Source organism: Lagenorhynchus albirostris, chromosome 2 (genome assembly GCF_949774975.1).
Source record: "Lagenorhynchus albirostris chromosome 2, mLagAlb1.1, whole genome shotgun sequence".
NCBI classification, from domain to species: Eukaryota; Metazoa; Chordata; class Mammalia; order Artiodactyla; family Delphinidae; genus Lagenorhynchus; species Lagenorhynchus albirostris.
This window is the reverse complement of record NC_083096.1, coordinates 159,620,947-159,640,309: the sequence shown is the minus strand read 5'-3', so window position 1 is coordinate 159,640,309 and position 19,363 is coordinate 159,620,947. Positions and strand designations below refer to the sequence as shown.

Genomic DNA, 19,363 nt, shown 5'->3' with positions numbered 1-19,363 from the left:
TGTCCTATAAATATCAATTAAGTCCACCTTGTTTAATGTATCATTTAAACCTTGTGTTTCCTTATTTATTTTCATTTTGGATGATCTGTTCATTGGTGAAAGTGGGGTGTTAAAGTCCCCTACTATGATTGTGTTACTGTCAATTTCCCGTTTTATGGCTGTTAGCATTTGCCCTATGTATTGAGGTGCTCCTATGTTGGGTGTATAAATATTTACAATTGTTATATCTTCTTCTTGGAATGATCCCTTGATCATTATGTAGTGTCCTTCTTTGCCTTTTGTAAGAGTCTTTATTTTAATGTCAATTTTTTCTGATAGGAGAATTGCTACTCAAGCTTTCTTTTGATTTCCCTTTGCATGGAATATCTTTTTCCATCCCCTCACTTTCAGTCTGTATGTGTCCCTAGGTCTAAAGTGGGTCTCTTGTAGACAGCATATATACAGACCTTGTTTTTGTATCCATTCAGCCAGTCTATGTCTTTTGGTGGGAGCATGTAATCCATTTACATTTAAGATAATTATCGATATGTATGTTCCTATTACCATTTTCTTAATTGTTTTGAGTTTGTTATTGTAGGTCTTTTCCTTCTCTTGTGTGTCCTGCCTAGAGAAGTTCCTTTAGCATTTGTTGTAAAGCTGGGTTTGTGGTGGTGAATTGTCTTAGGTTTTGCTTGTCTGTAAAGGTTTTAGTTTCTCTGTCAAATCTGAATGAGATCCTTGCTGGGTAGAGTAATCTTGGTTGTAGGTTTTTCCCTTTCATCACTTTAAATATTTCCTGCCATTCCCTTCTGGCTTGCAGAGTTTCTACTGAAAGATCAGCTGTTAACCTTATGGGGATTCCCTTTTATGTTATGTGTTTCTTTTCCCTTAGTGCTTTTAATATTTTTTCTTTGTACTTAATTTTTGATAGTTTGATTAATATGTGTCTTGGCACATTTCTCCTTGGATTTATCCTGTATGGGAGTCTCTGTGCTTCCTAGACTTGATTGACTATTTCCTTTCCCATATTAGGGAAGTTTTCAACTATAATCTCTTCAAATATTTTCTCAGTCCCTTCTTTTTTCTCTTCTTCTTCTGGGATCCCTATAACTAGAATGTTGGTGCATTTAATGTTGTCCCAGAGGTCTCTGAGACTGTCCTCACTTCTTTTCATTGTTTTTTCTTTATTCTGCTCTGCAGTAGCTATTTCCACTATTTTATCTTCCAGGTTACTTATCTGATCTTCTGCCTCAGTTATTCTGCTATTGATTAATTTTAGAGCATTTTTAAGTTCATTTATTGTGTTGTTCATCATTGTTTGTTTTCTCTTTAATTCTTCTAGGTCCTTGTTAAACATTTCCTGTATTTTCTCCATTCTATTTCTAAGAATATGGATCATCTGTACTATTATTACTCTGAATTGTTTTTCAGGTGGACTGCCTATTTTCTCTTCATTTGTTTGGTCTGGTGGGTTTTTACCTTGCTCCTTCATCTGCTGTGTGTTTCTCTGTCTTCTCATTTTGCTTATCTTACTGTGTTTGGGGTCTCCTTTTTGCAGGCTGCAGGTTCGTAGTTCCTGTTGTTTTTGGTGTCTGCCCCCAGTGGGTAAGGTTGGTTCAGGGGGTTGTGTAGGTTTCCTCCTAGAGGGGGCTAGTGCCTGTGTTCTGGTGGATGAGGCTGGATCTTGTCTTTCTGGTGGGCAGAACCGCAGCCGGTGGCGTGTTTTGTGGTGTCTGTGACCTTATTATGATTTTAGGTAGCCTCTCTGCTAACGGGTGGGGTTGTGTTCCTGTCTTGCTAGTTGTTTGGCATAGGGTGTCCAGCACTCTAGCTTGCTGATTGTTGAATGGAGCTGGGTCTTAGCGTTGAAATGGAGATCTCTGGGAGAGCTTTTGCTGTTTGATATTATGTGGAGCCAGGAGGTCTCTGGTGGACCAATGTCCTAAACTCAGCTCTCCCATCTCAGAGGCACAGGTCTGACACCTGGCCGGAGCACCAAGACCCTGTCAGCCACACAGCCAGGTACATGGGCAGTTTCTTGCCTTTTGGGAAGCCTGAGGTCTTCTGCCAGCGTTCAGTAGGTGTTCTGTAGGAGTTGTTCCATATGTAGATGTATTTCTGATGTATTTGTGGGGCAGAAGGTGATCTCCAAGTCTTACTCCTCTGCCATCTTGAAGGTCTCCCCAGATGACGGGGAAGATCTTGACCTGAAGGACAGTGATGTCTTTTGTGACCCAGGGTCGGACGCATAGGAAGAAGAGGAGTAGGTGGTAGAAGGGTAATGGCCTTGAATACCCTGCATGTTTGACATTCAAGCAGCATGAGCTAGTGGGAACTGGAAGTACAGACTTAGAGTTCAGGACCAAGGTCAGACTACAGCAGTAGATCTGGGACACCTGCTACCTGAATCCACAAGCATGAAGAGGACCATAGCAGGGAAGTGGACATCAGAGGAGGGGCAGATTGGAAGCCTGGGGTAGGAGGGGCATCAAACAGAAGACAGGGAGGAGGGGGATTGGTGGGGGAGGGGACAGGCAGCCATCCCATCTGAGATGGGAAAAAGGGAGGGGACCTCCACTGAGGGGGAGGGGCTAAGAGCACTCAATAAAGACAATAACATTCAGCACTAAGTATGTGTGTCACTGTCCTGAGTTGCTCTTTAGTTGGCCCCTATCAATCAGAAGGGAAGATACGAAAACATTTACAAGTTCTACAAGTTCCAGCTAGTAGGTGGGAGAGCTGAGATCTGAACTGAGACAATCTGGTGGCGGAGGCTGTGCAATAAACCACCCCATGAGGCATCTTCTCTCACTATGGAAAGAGAGCCCGTGGTAGGAGGGGCCAGGTGGCCGCAGGGTTCAGGGGTAAGTTATGGAGCAGCAGGATCTTAACACCCAGGGCAACTCTTGAACTTGTCCAGATGGCAGTTGTGCTTGTGTGGGCAGATGTGCAATGCACGTCCACCCACGGGTGAGTGTGCCCATGGGAATACATGCCATGGATATACCAGGGCAGGAACTTGGGTAGGCGAGGAATGCTGCAGCCAAGTGCTGTTCAAAGTCCACGGACCTCAGCATCTGGGGCATTGTCTGGAAGCTTGTTGGAAATGCAGAATCTTGGCCTCCACCACAGACCTCCTGAATCAGAATCTGCATGCTAACAAGATCCCCCAAGAGATCTGTAGGCACATACAAGTGTGAGGAATACTTCTCTAATTACTGACACGTTTTTGATAAACGATGGTTAGATCCAAGGTCTTAATGCTTAAGCATTTTAGATGTTTTTGGGTTTTTTTGCCTCTCTGTTGATAGAAACTGGTGATCTGGAGTATTTGGGATTCTACAGGTGAGGGTCGGGGGAACAGAACCCAGTAGAGGTGGGACCAGGGAAGCAGCTTGTGAATGCCCTGTGCCCGGGCAGCTGACATGCATCCATTTATCTATTTACTCAAAGACATAGACTCTGAGTGCCTACTAAGTGTCAGGCCTGTGCTAAGCACCGAGAAAGATCTCCCAGTCTAGAGGAGGAGACAGGCACATGAGCAGTGAGAATACAGAGTGGGGACACAGAGGGAGAGTGGGCAACTACGCCTCCGGGGTTGGGAAGGCTTCACAGGGGTCACAGTCTGTGACACGAGGGGTGTAAGCATGCTTGGAACCCCACGGGTATGTATGCCCGTACATATCCTGTACTGCTGACACACAAACACGTGTGCAACTGAGAAAACTGTTTTCAGTCTGCAGAGCTTGGGAAGAGGCTTGGTGGAATAGATGTCTTTCCCTCCTCGCTGGAACACAGGGCTGGGTGGAGGATGAGTCAGACACAGTAACAGGCGGAAACGAAGGTGAATTAAGCACTGTGCCTTTACTCTGTTTTTCCAGCATGCAAATACAGCCCCTCCAAAGGAATAACCATTTGGCAGGGATTCTAAGGATGAGTAAACAACCGAGGTGAAACTCCTGGGTTTCCCAGCTATGCTGATTGCTTGGGGCTCTTTTGGCCATTGTGTGAAAATGAAGACATTATCACAGAAATAGAGAGGCCCTGTGTTGGAGTTTGAATCCAGATTTGGTGTGACAGATGCACACACAAGGGAAGACTCCACTGGAGTGAACCATGCAGAGTCGTGCAAAGCACATTAACACCACACTGGAGCAGAGAGAGCAGGGCCATGGGAAAGGAGCGGATTTGGAGGGAGGCGGATCTGGGTCAAAAGCCCGTCTACCAGCGAAAGTGTCTGGGCCAAAGCTGCTCTGCGCCCTTAGGTGACATTTAATCCTTGGGGAGAGGAACACCTGGGGCAGCACATGCAAAGCCCACGGCACAGTGCCTGGCACACAGTAGGTGTTCTTAGTACTCAGTTCATCTAACTCCCAGACGGCCTTGTGGGTTAAAAGATGTCAGGCCTGGGGTCTTAGCAAGGGCATGTTATCTGGACTCCTGAAATGGCTGCTCCCTTGGGCTGGGCATGTGGTAAGTTGAACAATTCTGAATTTCACAGAGTTTTCAGTTTTCCCAGCTGGACTTCTACCTGGTAGGGCGCAATCGGAGTCAGCAGCCTCCATAGGTCTGTTAACCCGAGATACAGTTACAAGCAGAGCCTGAGGGGTGCCCTCTGGAGAAGGGTGTGAGTTCACTTTAATTCAATTCATATAGATATTTCTGGAGTTTCTTATGTGCCAGGCATGAAGCCAGCAGCTGAGGAAACTGCAGGAAGCAAGGCAGACATTTCTCTGAAAGAGCTTGGAGTTGGTCCGGGGGACAGATGACGAGGATGCCAAGTTCCATACAGTGGGGAGAAGTCTGGGATTGGGAAGGTACAGGGTCACACAGGAGCCTGTGGAGGGGGGCCCCACCCAGACCCAGCGCTGGGGGCAGGGGGATGGGAAGGTTCGGTAGAGGAAGTGAATTCAGAAGGATGAGCAGCTGGCCAGGCAAGGGGAATGGTGGAGACGATGCGGGGACAGGAAGTGTTCCAGGAGAAGAAAATTGTCCCATTGTGCAAAGCTCTAGAGGACAACGAAAGCCTAAGAAGTTCTAGGAACTGAAAGAAGTTCAGTGCAACTAGAACTTAGTGCATAGAGGGCTCAGAAGGAGGCTGAGGAAGGTAATAAGCCAGGGCTACAAGGCCATGCTAGCTGGTTTACAATTTGGGGCTCAATGCTTAGGGTCTGGTGAAGCCTTTCAATGGTTCTAAGGAAGAAGTGACCTGGTTATACATCAGTGACCTCTTGATTCTCTGCCTGGAACACCTCTCATCCTGGCTAATTCCTGTTCATCCTTGAAGACTGGCCTAAGTCTCAACTCCCCACCTGTGTCTGCTCTATCCCAGAATTGACCATGGTACATTGCGAGGTCTCTTTAGGCTGGATCTCTACCACTAGACTACAAGGCAGGCAGCGCCAGAGGGTCTGTTCCCCTGTGTTTGCCTAGCACCTACAGCAAGCCCAAGTATCAGATAAGCATTTGTTAAAAATTTGTTGAACTGCATTGACTTCTAAGGAAAGACACGGGTAGAAAGGCAAAGAGGAACATACACCCCTATAATTACAGACGTCAGATGCAGAGAGAATCATGACTATGGGGGGTCGTTACTCTAGGGGTCACAGGGGGCTGCCTTTCTTTCCCTCTTGATGCCAGAGTAGCTTCTGGCCCTGGCAATGGCCAACTCTGGACCAGGCTTGGTGGAAACAGCTCTGCAGGATGAACAAGGACGCTGCCTCCGTCCCTCCTCTCCTCGGGAACAATACTGTGGGAAAAAGGGGCTAGCCCCGCATTGCCCTGACTTGCCGGAGGGTCCCGTCTTGCCCAAGGCTGTCCTAATCCCGGCTAAATACCAGGCCTATTAAAGGCAACAGTGACAGTGCTTAAATACATGAGGTGGGATTATAAGTGACTTTTCTTTCAAATTTTCTTTTTTTATACAAATAGTATACTTTACATGGAATACATATTTAGTGCTCAAAATTAGGAAAAAGTCAAAAGATGAAAATAAGAGACAACTAGTATTAACCTTTGGGGGCATAGCTCTTCAGACTGTTTTCTATGCACATATCCTTGCTTAATATTTTAATAAATAAATTAAATTAATTAATTAATTTATTTTTGGCTGTGTTGGGTCTTCGTTGCTGCACGCGGGCTTTCTCTAGTTGTGGCGACTGGGTGCTACTCTTTGTTGCGGTGTGCGGGCTGCTCATTGCGGTGGCTTCTCTTGTTGCTGAGCATGGGCTCTAGGCACGTGGGCTTCAGTAGTTGTGGCATACAGGCTCAGTAGTTGTGGCTTGTGGGATCTAGAGCACAGGCTCAGTAGTTGTAGCGCACGGGCTTAGTTGCTCCGCGGCATGTGGGATCTTCCTGGACCAGGGCTTGAACCTGTGTCCCCTGCACTGGCAGGCAGATTCTTAACCACTGCGCCACCAGGGAAGCCTCCTTGCTTAATTTTTATAAACTGAATATATTACTTTGGCAAACTTCTTTTTTAGTCAACAGTGTATTGCAACCATCTGTGTAGGGCTTTAAATATTCTTTCACATTACTCCTTTCAGTAGCTGCATGGTAATATTGAATATTTCGTTATTTGGCTATACCATACGTTTAGTTAACATTTCCTGATCGATGGACATGGGAATAGTTACTAGTTTTTCAATTAATAAAGTGTTTTAGGGGACAACCTTGTAGCTAAACCTTGATGTACAGTTTATTTATTTTCTTCAGATAAATTCCAAGAAGTAGAACTGCTGGGTCCAGAGGCACATATATTCTTTTTTTTGTTTTTTAATTAATTAATTAATTTATTTTTGGCTGTGTTGGGTCTTCGTTGCTGTGTGCGGGCTTTGTCTAGTTGCGGCGAGTGGGGGCTCCTCTTCGTTGCGGTGTGCGGACTTCTCATTGCGGTGGCTTCTCTTGTTGTGGAGCACGGGCTCTAGGAGCACGGGCTTCAGTAGTTGTGGCTCGCGGGTTCTAGAACACAAGCTCAGTAGTTGTGGTGCATGGGCTTAGTTGCCCCACAGCATGGGGGATATTCCTGGACCAGGGATCAAGCATTGGCAGGCGGATTCTTAACCACTGCGCCACCAGGGAAGTACCGGAGGCACGTATATTCTTAAGACTTTTGATTCATTGTCAAATCATCCTCTGGAAAGTTTGAGCAGTTTCGCACAATGGCAGCACGGAAGAATAGTATTCGTGTCTCTACACTGTCCCCCACACTGTTACACTGTTGTGATGTTCTCTGCTGACTTGAAAAGGGAAATGGCATTTCATTTACTGGGTGAATATGCATTTTTAAAATTGTTAGGGGCGGTCGAGGTCTTTTCATTTGTATTTCCTCTATTACAAAGTGTTTATAGTTTTGCTTATTTTATAGCCCTGTAGACCAGGCATATTTTTCTAAAAACATTTTAAGAGCTTTTTATGCATCAGGTTCTTGGTCCTTAGATGATTACATAGGTTGCAAATATTTTTGTCCATTAACTATTTGAATATTTTACATGAATATTTTGAATATTCATATATTTATTTAAAAAAACACATAATCCATTCAAAGTATTATTTAATCAAATCTAACAGTCTTTGCCTTTATGGATTCTACTTTTGGTGTTACTCTTTAAGTAAGTCCCACCTGAGGTTAGACTTTCATATCCTTCTAGTACTAGAATTTGTGGATAAATGCGTGAGGTATGATTTGGTTTTTTCTTTTTCCCAAATGGTTAAGCCCACTGTTTTAAAACCATTTATTAAATAATCCATCCTCTCTTTAATGGATTGGAAATGACACTTTAATCATATACTAAAGACTGTCTCTCTCTCTCGTACACACATATACCCACACACTCTCTCTCTCTCTCTCTCTCACACACACACACACACACACATACACACACACACACACACACACAGAGGGGAACCTATTTCTGGATCTTTATTTTCCCCCACTGATTTGTGTGTCCACTCCTATACTCATACCACATCATTAAAATTATTTTATCCCATAATAACATTTTAATATCTGGAAGGGTTACTCTTCCCTTTAAAGTTTTTCTTGGCTTTTCTACACATTCATTCTTCTAGATCAGAGGTTCTTATTTAAAGGCACGCATCACAGTTACTAGTGAAGTGTTCTAAAAACATAGTTGCCTGGTTTCCACCACCAACATAGAAAATCTAAGCCTCTAGTGTAGGGGTCTAACATTAGAGTATTTGCCAAACTGCTTTAAGAACCTTGACTCTAGATGAACTTTGGAGCAAGCTTCTGAGGGTAGAAGCCATCTCTGCCTGGTTACTGTGTATTCCCAGCCCCAGGGTCTGCCACACAGGTGGAGTTCAATCAATATTTGTGGAGTGAAAGAGTATATTAGTTAATGTTTATTTGTAGTCAGCGCCCTTACTTTGAACTTGGGACTCCCAAAGGTCATTTATGCCAGGGAAGGTAGGGCAAGAGTCCAGCCTGGTGAGGAATATGAAAACACTCCTCTGAGGAACAGTGTGAGTTCTGTGAGAAGAGGATTGCCACGTACAATATCTGAAGGCTGGATGTGAGGAACAGGGAGCAGAGGCAGCCTATGTTCCTCCAGGACTCAGTACAAGGAACTCAGTCTCAGGTTATTAGGAGGGGTCAGACCTAGCAGAAAATGAGAATAGGTGCCCCTTTGTTGAGTGGATTGGTCACCTCTCCACCACGGGGGGTGTTTAGACAGAAGGTGTGCTGCCGTCTTGTGCGGAGTGATTTGGAGAAGATTCCCGACCGAATTAAGTAGGTTTGAGAGCTAGTAATCTCTAAGATCTCTTCCAGAATGGAGATTTTAGGTTTGAAAAATATTTGTTGAATGAATTCTGTGATTCAGAGAGATAGGAAGGTTCTGGGAGTTTTCTGGTTGGTGAGAAAAATTCAGACTAAGCCCAGAGGTCACTAGAGAGGGAGATCCCCACTGAGGTCATCTTGACCTGGGGACCTTGGGGCCCTGACCATGTTGCATCCCGATACCTGCCCTGGGCCTAAACACTTACCCTTGCCATGTGATGTTTCGATAATCCAGGTGCAGTTCAAGTTGTTGGGGTAGAAATCAGGGAACCCCGGTGACAAGATGGTCCCACTGGAGCCTTGAATGAAGCCACCACAGAGAGCTGGAGAGGAGGGAAGCGGGCACTGAAAGACTGGAGTGGCCCAGGGAGCTTCCCTCACAGTCCCCCTGGGATCCCAGCCCCCATCTCGTCCAAACCTCCAACCCTCACTGACAGGGTCAGGGGGTCAGTGCCTGTATTTTCAGGGCAGGAAAGGAGTCCTCTACTTTAGCGCCCCCTGCTGGTATGTCTCACCTTCACAGCTGGGCAGGGCCCGGCTCCACTGGAAGTTGGGCTCACACTCCAGGGGCTCCCCGTCGCTTAGTGTGTAGCCCGAGTCACAGCTGAAGGTCACCAGAGCGCCCACGTAGAAGTCATTCCCATGACGCTGCCCATTGACGGGGATCCCTGGATCCAGACAGTGGTCTGACTGCAGTGTTATAGCTGGAATAGAGAGCCCACAGCTGGAACAGCTCACTGTGAGCATAGAGGGCCCCCAGCTGACTCACAAAGGGAGGGGGGACAGAGCCCTGATAGAAAGAAGGCTGGAGTTGTCATGTGCCCCCTCCTCAGATGTGGCTGTCAGTATCTGCTGAGGGTATCTGAAGACCCATCTGTCAGGGAGAACAACCTGTCTTCATCATTTGTTCATTCATCATTCATTCAGTAACCATCAGTGAGGTGTCCCCTATGGCTTAGAAGCCATGCTAAGGGTTATGGATACGAACACGGGTAAGAAAACGACCCTCTTCTCATGGTGCTCTTGGCCCTAAGTTACTAGAGCGGTCTGCAAAGAATTGAATCAACAAGCTCTTTCAATCGAGGCACCAGCGATGAATGCAGGTGATGAGAGAGGGTGAGGGAGCGGGAGATGGCATCTCACTCCAATGTCACCATCTGTCCCCAGAGTGCCCAGCACGGTGGCGCCCAATCATCTGCACACAGAGGGGGACCTTCCATTCTTTCTAAAGTTGAGCTCTGAGAGATGCTGAGAACAGGCAGCACCTCCCGAGGAGCACAGCCTAACTGAGAACGTCACGGCGATGCGGCCGAGCGGGGCCTCCTGGTGGAGCTCAGCCCTTGGTCCTTTCCCCACACGGCCGACCCTGTCACTGACGCCCCGACACTCACTCTCATAGCGGAGCTGGAAGCCGATGTCCGAGTGACTCTTGTCGGTAGAGAAGAGGAGGTAGAGGTAGTTGCTGGTGCTGATGAGGAACTGGGGGACCTGGGTCCCGTGGTAAACTCCGATCAAGGGCGCTGAGTACGTCCGTCCATCTCGCACTTCCAGAGTGTCATAGTTGACCTCAGTTTTAAATCTGCCAAAGATGGAAGTGAAGACGTCTTGAGAAACTTCATTAATTTGCAAATGACAAAAGGCCCTGACTGACCTGGGCTTCAGAACAAGTGGATTTTGGCAGGCTGGGAGATTTTAGTATAATCTGCACACATTTACTGGAGATGTGGGAGGACCTTCCCTCCTGTGTTGAACCCTCCTCCTCCTGTGGTTGGATGCGGCTTTCCCAGTCCTCTCTGTGGCCTGGGCTGTGACCCATCTTCAGACCTAGAGGCACAGTGACTAGCCTCATGGGGGTCAGAATGTTCTAGGCCAGGGGTCAGTAAACTACAGCCCCAGGGGCAGTTCTGGTCTAGAGTCTGTTCTTGGATGGCCTAAGGGCTAAGAATGGTTTTTATGTTTATAAAGCAGTATTTTTTTTTTTTAAAAAGCAAAGACTATGCAACAGATATCAGCAAGTGTCCCATGAAACCTAAAGTATTTACTACCTGGCCCTTCACAGAAAAGTTTGCAACAGCTATTCTACGCCACGAACGCTTCGTCTAGAAGAAGTTTGTGTTCATACTTGGGTGGCTACTTCCCCCACCCGAGGGGCACCGCCAGGGTGGGAGTTAGAAGTGGAGCATATGAGCACGATTCGGGTCAGAGGTGAGAAGACCGCCTTCCCACACTGGAAATGCTCCTCAGATACTAACAGTCCCCTAAACATCACAGACCCCACTACTGAGATGGAACCAAGGCCAAGGGCAAAGCCAGTGCAGCCTGTCCCCACCCCACCCAGGGCAGCCACTCTAGTGTTCTCTGACCTTGTTGACATTCCAGCATCAGCGCTGGTCCGTCACCCACCCCAGCTTCCCTCCCACACCACCGCAGAGATATCACTCCTCACCCCCACCCCCAGGTTGTGGTTACAAGCACCTGTCGAAGGTGATTTTGATGGGGTAGCCTGGCTGGGCTTCAATCACCCAGGCACAGCTCAGGGCATCCTTGTAGAAGCCAGGCCAGCCCGGAGACAGGATGGTGCCGCTGGGCGAAGTCAGATGACCGCCGCAGGGAGCTGGGGGGACAGAAGGGAGAGAAGCAGGCTTCTTGGGGGGACAGTAAACAAACAAACAAAATCTCTCTATAAAACGTGTCTGCCAGCAAGTACTGTTTTTGTTTTTATGGAGAATTACATAAACTGTATAAACTGTGAGCTCTGTCTTTTGGGTCCTTTACGGATATGTCCAGTTATATCACTTGGAGTTTTATGAAGGGCCAGAGGGGAGGAATGAAAAGAATCCTTTAAGCAAAGTCCTTTGCCATTCTAGTGGTGTTGAAGCACAACTAATATTTGGGTCACGCTGGTTCTCTCTTTGCTCCTGACTCGATCATCAGGCCTCTGGCAGAGGCACAAGCCCGGCCCGCCCTGCACGGCTGGTACCCGGTGCTCTGGCCCAGGAGCCCACAGCCTGCTCCGCTGCGAGCTCCCTGAGCGCAGGGGCTGTATAATTTGTCTCATGCAACTCGGAACCCCCAGCCCTTAGCCTAGTGCTTGGCACACGGGTGTCCCTCAGTGACCACTGCTTGAATGAATAAATGAGTGGATGGAAGGATGAGCGTAGTCACGGCAGGTAAAGCCACAAGACCCTCAGCGTTCAGGCACCCCTCACGCTGGCTCTGAGCTCGCAAACCCTGTTAGCTCAGCCCTTTGGCCTCTCTCTGCCCATGTTCCCATCCCTCAGTTTCCCATTCCATTCTCTCCCATCTTTCCCATCACTCCTGCCCCTTCCTGCAGCCAGACCCTTGGCCCTGTGGTGGTCATTAGAGCTGCTCCAGTGCTCTGCCTGCAGCCCACGTGGCTGGATCTCATCGTCCACCCTTCTGTGTCCATGTAGGCAAGGCCACGTGACTGCCTTGACCAATCCTTCGAGGGGGGAAGTGATGCGTGTCCCACCCACATGGGAACGTGAAGAGCCAGCGTGGGACCTGCAGCTTGTGACTGTGAGAGTCTAGAAAGAAGTACCATCAGCCTGGGCCTCTAAGTGACCCTGAGGAGAAGAGCCCCGTGACCCAGGTTACACATGTAGCCTGAGTAGTCTGGGTGAGAGCGAAACTCCTGTGTGTAAGCCACTGAGATTCTGGGGTTGTTTGTTAGTCTAACCTCGCCCACCCTGAGAAGGCACCTCCCTCCCCTCACCACGAGCACCAAAGCCGCTGCCGTGTCACCACCACGGCCATGGACTGAGAGCCCGCTCCCGTCACACGCTGAGCTTCACGTGTCTATCATGTTTGATCTTCACAAAACACAAACCCCGTGAGGAGGGTGCTATTATTCACTCCATTTTACAGCTAAGAAAGTGGAGCCTTATGGAGAATCAGTGACTAGCCCTTGCTAACTAGGGTTAGCAAGTGGTACAACTTGGATTCAGACCTAGGAAGATAGCATCAAACCAGAGATCGTACCCTAAGCAGCATCCCAGTTTTAAAAGAAACCCTGCTTCCTGGGGATCCCCTTACTGCGGTGCTACCAGATACCCAGAATGCGCTGAACAAGACTGGAAAGGCAAGGGGATGAGGAGCTCCCAACACTCCTATCTCTGCAAAATTTTGGCAAATTTCCCCAAGGAATCAGTCTCATAAAACACAGCCAAATGTACCACACCTTTCCTCTCTCAATTCTGGAAGCTTCCTGAAAATATCTAAAATAATTGTCAAGCATTCTTAATAGTAAATTCTATTAGAAAGTTTAACTAACAAAGAAGACAAAAGAATAATAATGATGTTAATAGTAGACAACTCATACCGATGACTTACGATGCTACCTGCTTTACACGTGTTATCTCATTAAAAAAAAATTTTTTATTGTGGTAGAAGTCACACAATATAAACCATACTATTTTAACCATATTTAACTGTTCAGTTCAGTGGCACTAAGTACATTCACACTGTTGTGCAACTCTCACCATCGTCCATCTCCTGAATTTTTCACCTTCCTAAACTGAAACTCTGTCCCCATGAAACACTAACCCCCCATTCCTCCTCCCCATGCCCCCCACCCTCCCGCCCCTGGCATCCACCAAGGTATTTTCTGTCTCTATGACTTTGACTATTCTAGGTACTTTGTATAAGTGGAATCAAACAGTATTTGTTTGCAACTAATGTATGGTGGAGTGCATTTTTAAGGTTAACTTAATATTTGTCCTGCAAACAGACTGTACCTTCTTTTTTTTCCCCCTGTGCTATCCAGTAGGCCCTCACCAGCCATCTACTTCATACATGGTAGTGTACATACGTCAATCCCAGTCTTCCAGTCCATCCCACCCAATCCATCCCACGTGTTATCTCATTTAAATGTGCACCGCATTTATGAAGTTATCCCCATTTTACAGAGGAGAAAACTGAGGCTAAGTAGGCTGATAGACTAGATCAAGAGCTAATAAAGTTAGAGCAGAGCTTTAACCTCAAGACCTCTGTCTCCAAATCCCCCTGCAGCACATAATAGCACGACAACCACAGCTGATAGGTGTGAACTCACTGCTAGTGAGTTTACTATGTGTTGGGCTTAACGTGGATTATCCTTGTGACAACAGCAACATTAAAAGGTATATAACCATTATTATCCTAATTTTACAGGCGGGGATTATTATCCCATTTTCAGTAAGTTGAGGCTTGGAGAAACTGAGAAATTACATAGCACCTCTATCAAACACTGAAAGCATAAATTGCCTATAGGTATTGTTATCTCCCGAGTAACCTGTTTTCAAAACCCATCCATCCATGGCACTGAAACTACTAATACTTTGCGCTACTCTTCCAATGGACTTGTGAGACCTTGGAGGTGGGGAGGGGCATGCCTACTGCGATGTGCCTGGGTCCCCAGGCAGGCACAGAGCCTCAGAAGAGAGTGGGGACTCTCTCGTGGCTCCCATTCAGCACAGGCTCAGCCTCTTTGGTTGCTGGACTGTGATGTCGTCACTCACTTTGCAGGAAGCCATAGATCACAGAGTCACTGTTGCCTGACAAGGCTACTCTCTATTCAGTCATAGATATCAACAAAGCCCTATCTAAACTTTCCAGAGAAGGAAACTCAAATCTTTCCTCTGGTGGCCACCATTTTGTTTTCTTTCTCTGCTGTATTGTTTTATCACTATGGCTAGTTCCTCTCTTCTCTGCTCAGGTGATTGGCAAACAACCTCTCCATTCATTGAATCCTTCACTCTCTCTAGTTAATCTTCATATCCCAGGGTGATGGTTTCCAGGCAGAGAGAAGGAGGGGGAGGATTCCTAAGTGCAGTGTCTCTTTAACATTTGAGACGATGCTCAACCTCCCTCTTACTGAGAAAATAAATACAAATCAAAACTCTACTGAGAAATTATTTCTCATCCATCAGGTAGGGAAAAATGCAAAAAGTCTGATGACTCATGAAGCCGAGGGAAAGCAGGAATTCTAGTACTTTCCTGCCGGACATGCAGAAGAGCACAAACCCTACGCAGGGAAATTTGGTAGCATCCAGCAAAATTCATAGGCATTTATTCCCTCACCCAGCAACTCTACTTCTAGAACTCTATCCCAAAGATACACTGGCAAAAATATGCAAAGACATATATATGTACCAGGCTACATAACGCAGTACTATTTATAACAGCCAAAGAATGGAAACAGCCAGAATGCTCAGCAATAGGGAGCTGACTAAATGAATTGGGGTAATCAACAACAGGGACTATTTATGCAGCTATAAAACAAGAATAAGGAACGTTCTATATAATGTCATGGAGTGGTCCCCAGAATATTTTATTAAGTGAATAAAAGCAAGATACAGCAGCAAAAGCAAGGGTAATGATTCCATTTATCTAAGAAAAGGGTGGGAGACACACACATATTTTCTCATATCAACAATCAATGAAAGGGCAAACTCAAAATGCAAAAGATTACCTATGGATGGGGGGAGGGGCCAGGGTAGAGAGGATAGAGATACAAGTTAGACTTTCTCAGAATATACCTTCTTTTAGAGGTTTAGCTTTGGAACTATTTTACATAATGAAAAAAGATTTAAATTTGATAAGCAATTTCTCAAATCTTAAAAGCAGTGTAAAATAAATGAATATAATACTGTATCAGCTGGTAGCATAAACACACATGAAGAAACTAAAGAGATTTTAAAACACAGCAATTTGATAGTCCATCCCCAGTAGGATGTACAGACAAGAAGAATTGAAAGGAAAAACACACAAACGATTTTCAGTAATCGTATTGCTGTTGGTAGTATTGGTATTACAATTTGAGACTCCTGGGTGTATATTAAGGAATATGGGAAATTATGTTGGCATTGAGAACCTGGATTACCAGCAAGAGTGAAAGAAGATACAGATACGACATCAAGGAAGTTCAGTGAAAAAGAAAAAATGTTCCTACATTGGAAATGAAATGAACCCATGATGCATTTTATCTTTCAAAAAGTATTTCTTAGCTCCGTTCATTGTAAAGGCTTAGAAACGAGGACCTACTCAATAGTAATAAGCAGAGCCAGTGCCCAGATTCCGAATATTATTTCTCACTAAAAGGAACCAGGACTCCTTGGAGAAACAGCTGATTTTAGGTCAGGGACAGAAAATGTACAAGATGAGGTTGGGCCAATTTCAAAAGGCTCCCGCCGGCCAATGGGACGATTTGAGCGTTGACTACAGTAATAACTGCAATGGATTTAAATGCATAAAATATGTTTCAGTCCTTTGGATTGTAATGATATTTAAAAAATGTTCAACTTTGAAAGACGTTAGAGTCAACCCATTCATACGAAAACTGGTAAATAAAGGAAAATAATTAAGTATTTCTCCTGTCTTTCCTGTATGAACTATACCACAGGGTAACCAAATAGTTGATCAGGGCAAGTTTTCCGTAAGTATTCCAGCTTATAAAAGAAGAGATGGAATGTTATCATTTTGTAATCTCTAGGCTATGATCACTGATGGCTCCTAACATCACCCAAAGGGAAACAACTAGACATTACATGCATCCGATAGAGGCATAGAGCCCTGCCTATAAAATATTCTGGCCAAACACCAGAACCTGAATCTGATTAGGCTTCTAGACCTTACTGCCAATTAAAGGAAATATAAGAGAGAGAGGATCATGTTAAACAACCTCCTAGGGATGTAATCGCCAAAATTCAGACTGCAGGAGACTCCTCAGGATAAACAACCTGGCTTCCTCAACAAAAATATCGCAAGAGGGTGGGAAGACACCTACAGATTAAAAAGGACTTGAGACATACAGCCTCACTAGGGCTCTGACTTCTTAAAAAATACTATGAAAGAAAGGGTTAGATAGATAATCATGGAAACCTGGTTGTATTAAGTAATTACTTTCATAATTTTAAGATAATAGCATGGTGGTTCTGTTTTAAGGAGTTTCTTTTCATCCATTAGAAATATACACTAAAATGTTGTGCATGAAATATTATGCCTGAAATTTGCTTCACAATAATCCCAGAGCAGGGTAATGGTGGGAGATACTGGTAATGCAGAGGATATGAATGAAATGAAATAGGCCATGAGTTTATAATTGTTGAAGCCAGGTGATGGGTACATGGGGTTCGCTATGCTATTCTCTCTGAAATTTTCCATTAAAATTGTTAGGGTGAAAAGAAGGATATACACAGACACACACACACACACACACACACACACACACACACACACACACGGAAAAGACAAAAAAAGAGGAGAGGGTCCTGCCTTGAACAGAGAGAAGAATTCAGCAATAAGACAAAAGAGGTACCCAGTGCCTTATCCCAGTGCCTGGCACAGAGTAGGTGCTCAATAAATAGTTTGTGGAAGGAACGAAATACCGCATTGTGCGCCCCCTCAAATTCATAGGTTGAAACCTTAACTCCCATGTGACTGGCTTTGGAGATGGGCCTTTAAGGACATAACGATGGTGAAATGAGGGCATAAGGATGGGATCTAATCCAAAAGAACCGGTGTCCTTACAAGAAGAAACATCAGGAGTGTACATACACAGAGAAAAAGGCCATGTGAGGACACAGCAAGAAGATGGCCATCTGCTAGCTAAGGAGAGAGAAACAACCCTGCCGGCTCCCTGATCTTGGACCTCCAGCATTCAGAACCATGAGAAAACACATTTCTGTTGTTTATGTCACCCAGTTTGTGATATGCTGTTATGGCAGCACGAGATGGCTAATACGCTGGGCTTCTGATGAGGGGCTGGTGTCCCCTGTGAGGGAGGATCCACCTCTCCTGACCTTGGATGCTATAGTTGTACGAGGCAAAGGGCACTTGGGGGTGGTGATGGGATAGAGTGATGCCGGGAACTCATGCTCCCTGAGCCCTCACAGGCCGCATGTGTGCTTCTGCTTTTCCTGTATGTTCACCCTCACAGCAAACTTTAAGGCGGGTACTGGCGTTAGCCTCATTTCCTAGTTGAGGAAACGGGTACAGAGGGCTTAGGTAACTGGTCCAGAAACACACAGCAGGGAAGCAGCAGGGCCAGGATTTAAACCCAGGCAGTCTGGCTCCAGAGCCTCCATTTCTAACCACTACGGGTGGACGTGGGAATGCACCCCCCCCACCCCGACTACTGCCCTCAAAGGGGTCTCAGTGTGAATATCTAGAAGCAGTGGAAGCTTTTCCCTTGACTCCCTCCAGCGCTGCCTCCCCACTACCGCCCCCCGCCCCCCCATACCCCTCACCACCTATCCTCCACCATTCTGTGGTAGAGCAAAAGGAGAATGAACTTTGGAGTCAGACCGCATTTGGTGGTTCAAAGTGATCGTTTGGTATCAAAATATCTGAATTTGAATCTGGACTCTCCCGTTCACTTAGCTGTGTGACCTTGGTCAAGTTACTTAACCACTCTGTGCTTCAGTTTCCTTATCTGTGAAGTGAGGATCATAACAGTACCTTCCCTGTAGGGTCATCATGAAGATGTAATACAACAGTGCATGTAAAGCAGTTGGCCTAGTATTTAGCACATAGTAAGTGCTCAATTATTACTAGCTGGGCAATCGCAGGCAAGTCAATTCACCTTGCTGGTTTGCAGATTTCTCATGCATAGAGCATAATAATCTTTCTCACAAGAGTGACAAGAAGATTAAATGAAATAATGTTAGAAACTCAGTAACTACCCTTCTTCCTCAGAGGCCTAAATGAACTACCACCATCACTTAGACTCCTCTTGTGGGAGTGGGGAGAACTGACCTTTCTTTTTTGGAAGACTTTTAAAAAAATTATAAAAATAACACATTTATTTTACATACAGAGAGAAAAAAATGTGGATGTGTCTACACCAAAGCGTTACGCCATTTTTCTCTGGGGAGTGGGATTAGGAAATGAATATTTCCACTTTAACTTTATTGCACTTGTGTATTGCTTACATTTTTTACAACTACCAAGTATTACTTTAAAAATGAAAATACATACTCACTGTAGATAATTTATCTCCTTTTTTCCCATGTATTTCTTTTAAACAGCATATTTTTTTAAACCCAGTTTGAGAGTCTTTGTCTTCTAACAGGGAATGTAATTACCTTTATTATCATAACTGATACGTTTGTCTTACTGCTGTCATTTTGTTTTATGCTGTCCATTTCTGATGCTTCCACGTGGTGTCCTGTTTCCTTTGTCTTTTGTGACAGGCAATATGTTTCCTTTCGTTTTAATTCTCTACTGGGATATGGAAAGTAGAAAACCTGCTTGTCATCCTATTTGTGGATGCTTTTAAGTCTTTTACAAATATGTTTGAAATTATATTCTCTCTAGTGATATAATTCAAGAAAAATACAGTAATGGGGTAGCCAAGAGCCTGGGTTTGGATTCTGGTTCTGTCACTTACAAGCTGGGAGGACCCTGGGCAAGTGACTTAGCTTCTCTGTGCTTTCATGGGACAATAACAACACCTGCTACCTAGACTGGTACCTGGCTGAAATGAGGTGACACCTGTAAACCACCTACCGTAGTGATGTGTAATTAGTTCGTTCTTCCTTAAAAGAGACAAGGAAGAGATGAATGCGGGGGTGAAAACCATGC

The 19,363-nt window shown here is 45.4% G+C and overlaps 1 protein-coding gene across 1 annotated transcript in view; it reads right to left on the bottom strand.

The window, feature by feature from the left end:
• CSMD2 (CUB and Sushi multiple domains 2) overlaps nt 1-19,363 on the bottom strand; it is a 669,690-nt gene that overhangs the window by 226,209 nt on the left and 424,118 nt on the right. The window contains exons 16-19 of the mRNA XM_060142710.1: nt 11,255-11,393; nt 10,171-10,358; nt 9,295-9,483; nt 8,986-9,102 (exon numbers count right to left, since the gene is read on the bottom strand). Coding sequence (XP_059998693.1) covers nt 8,986-9,102; nt 9,295-9,483; nt 10,171-10,358; nt 11,255-11,393 — 633 coding nt within the window. The remainder of the gene's footprint in view (nt 1-8,985; nt 9,103-9,294; nt 9,484-10,170; nt 10,359-11,254; nt 11,394-19,363) is intronic.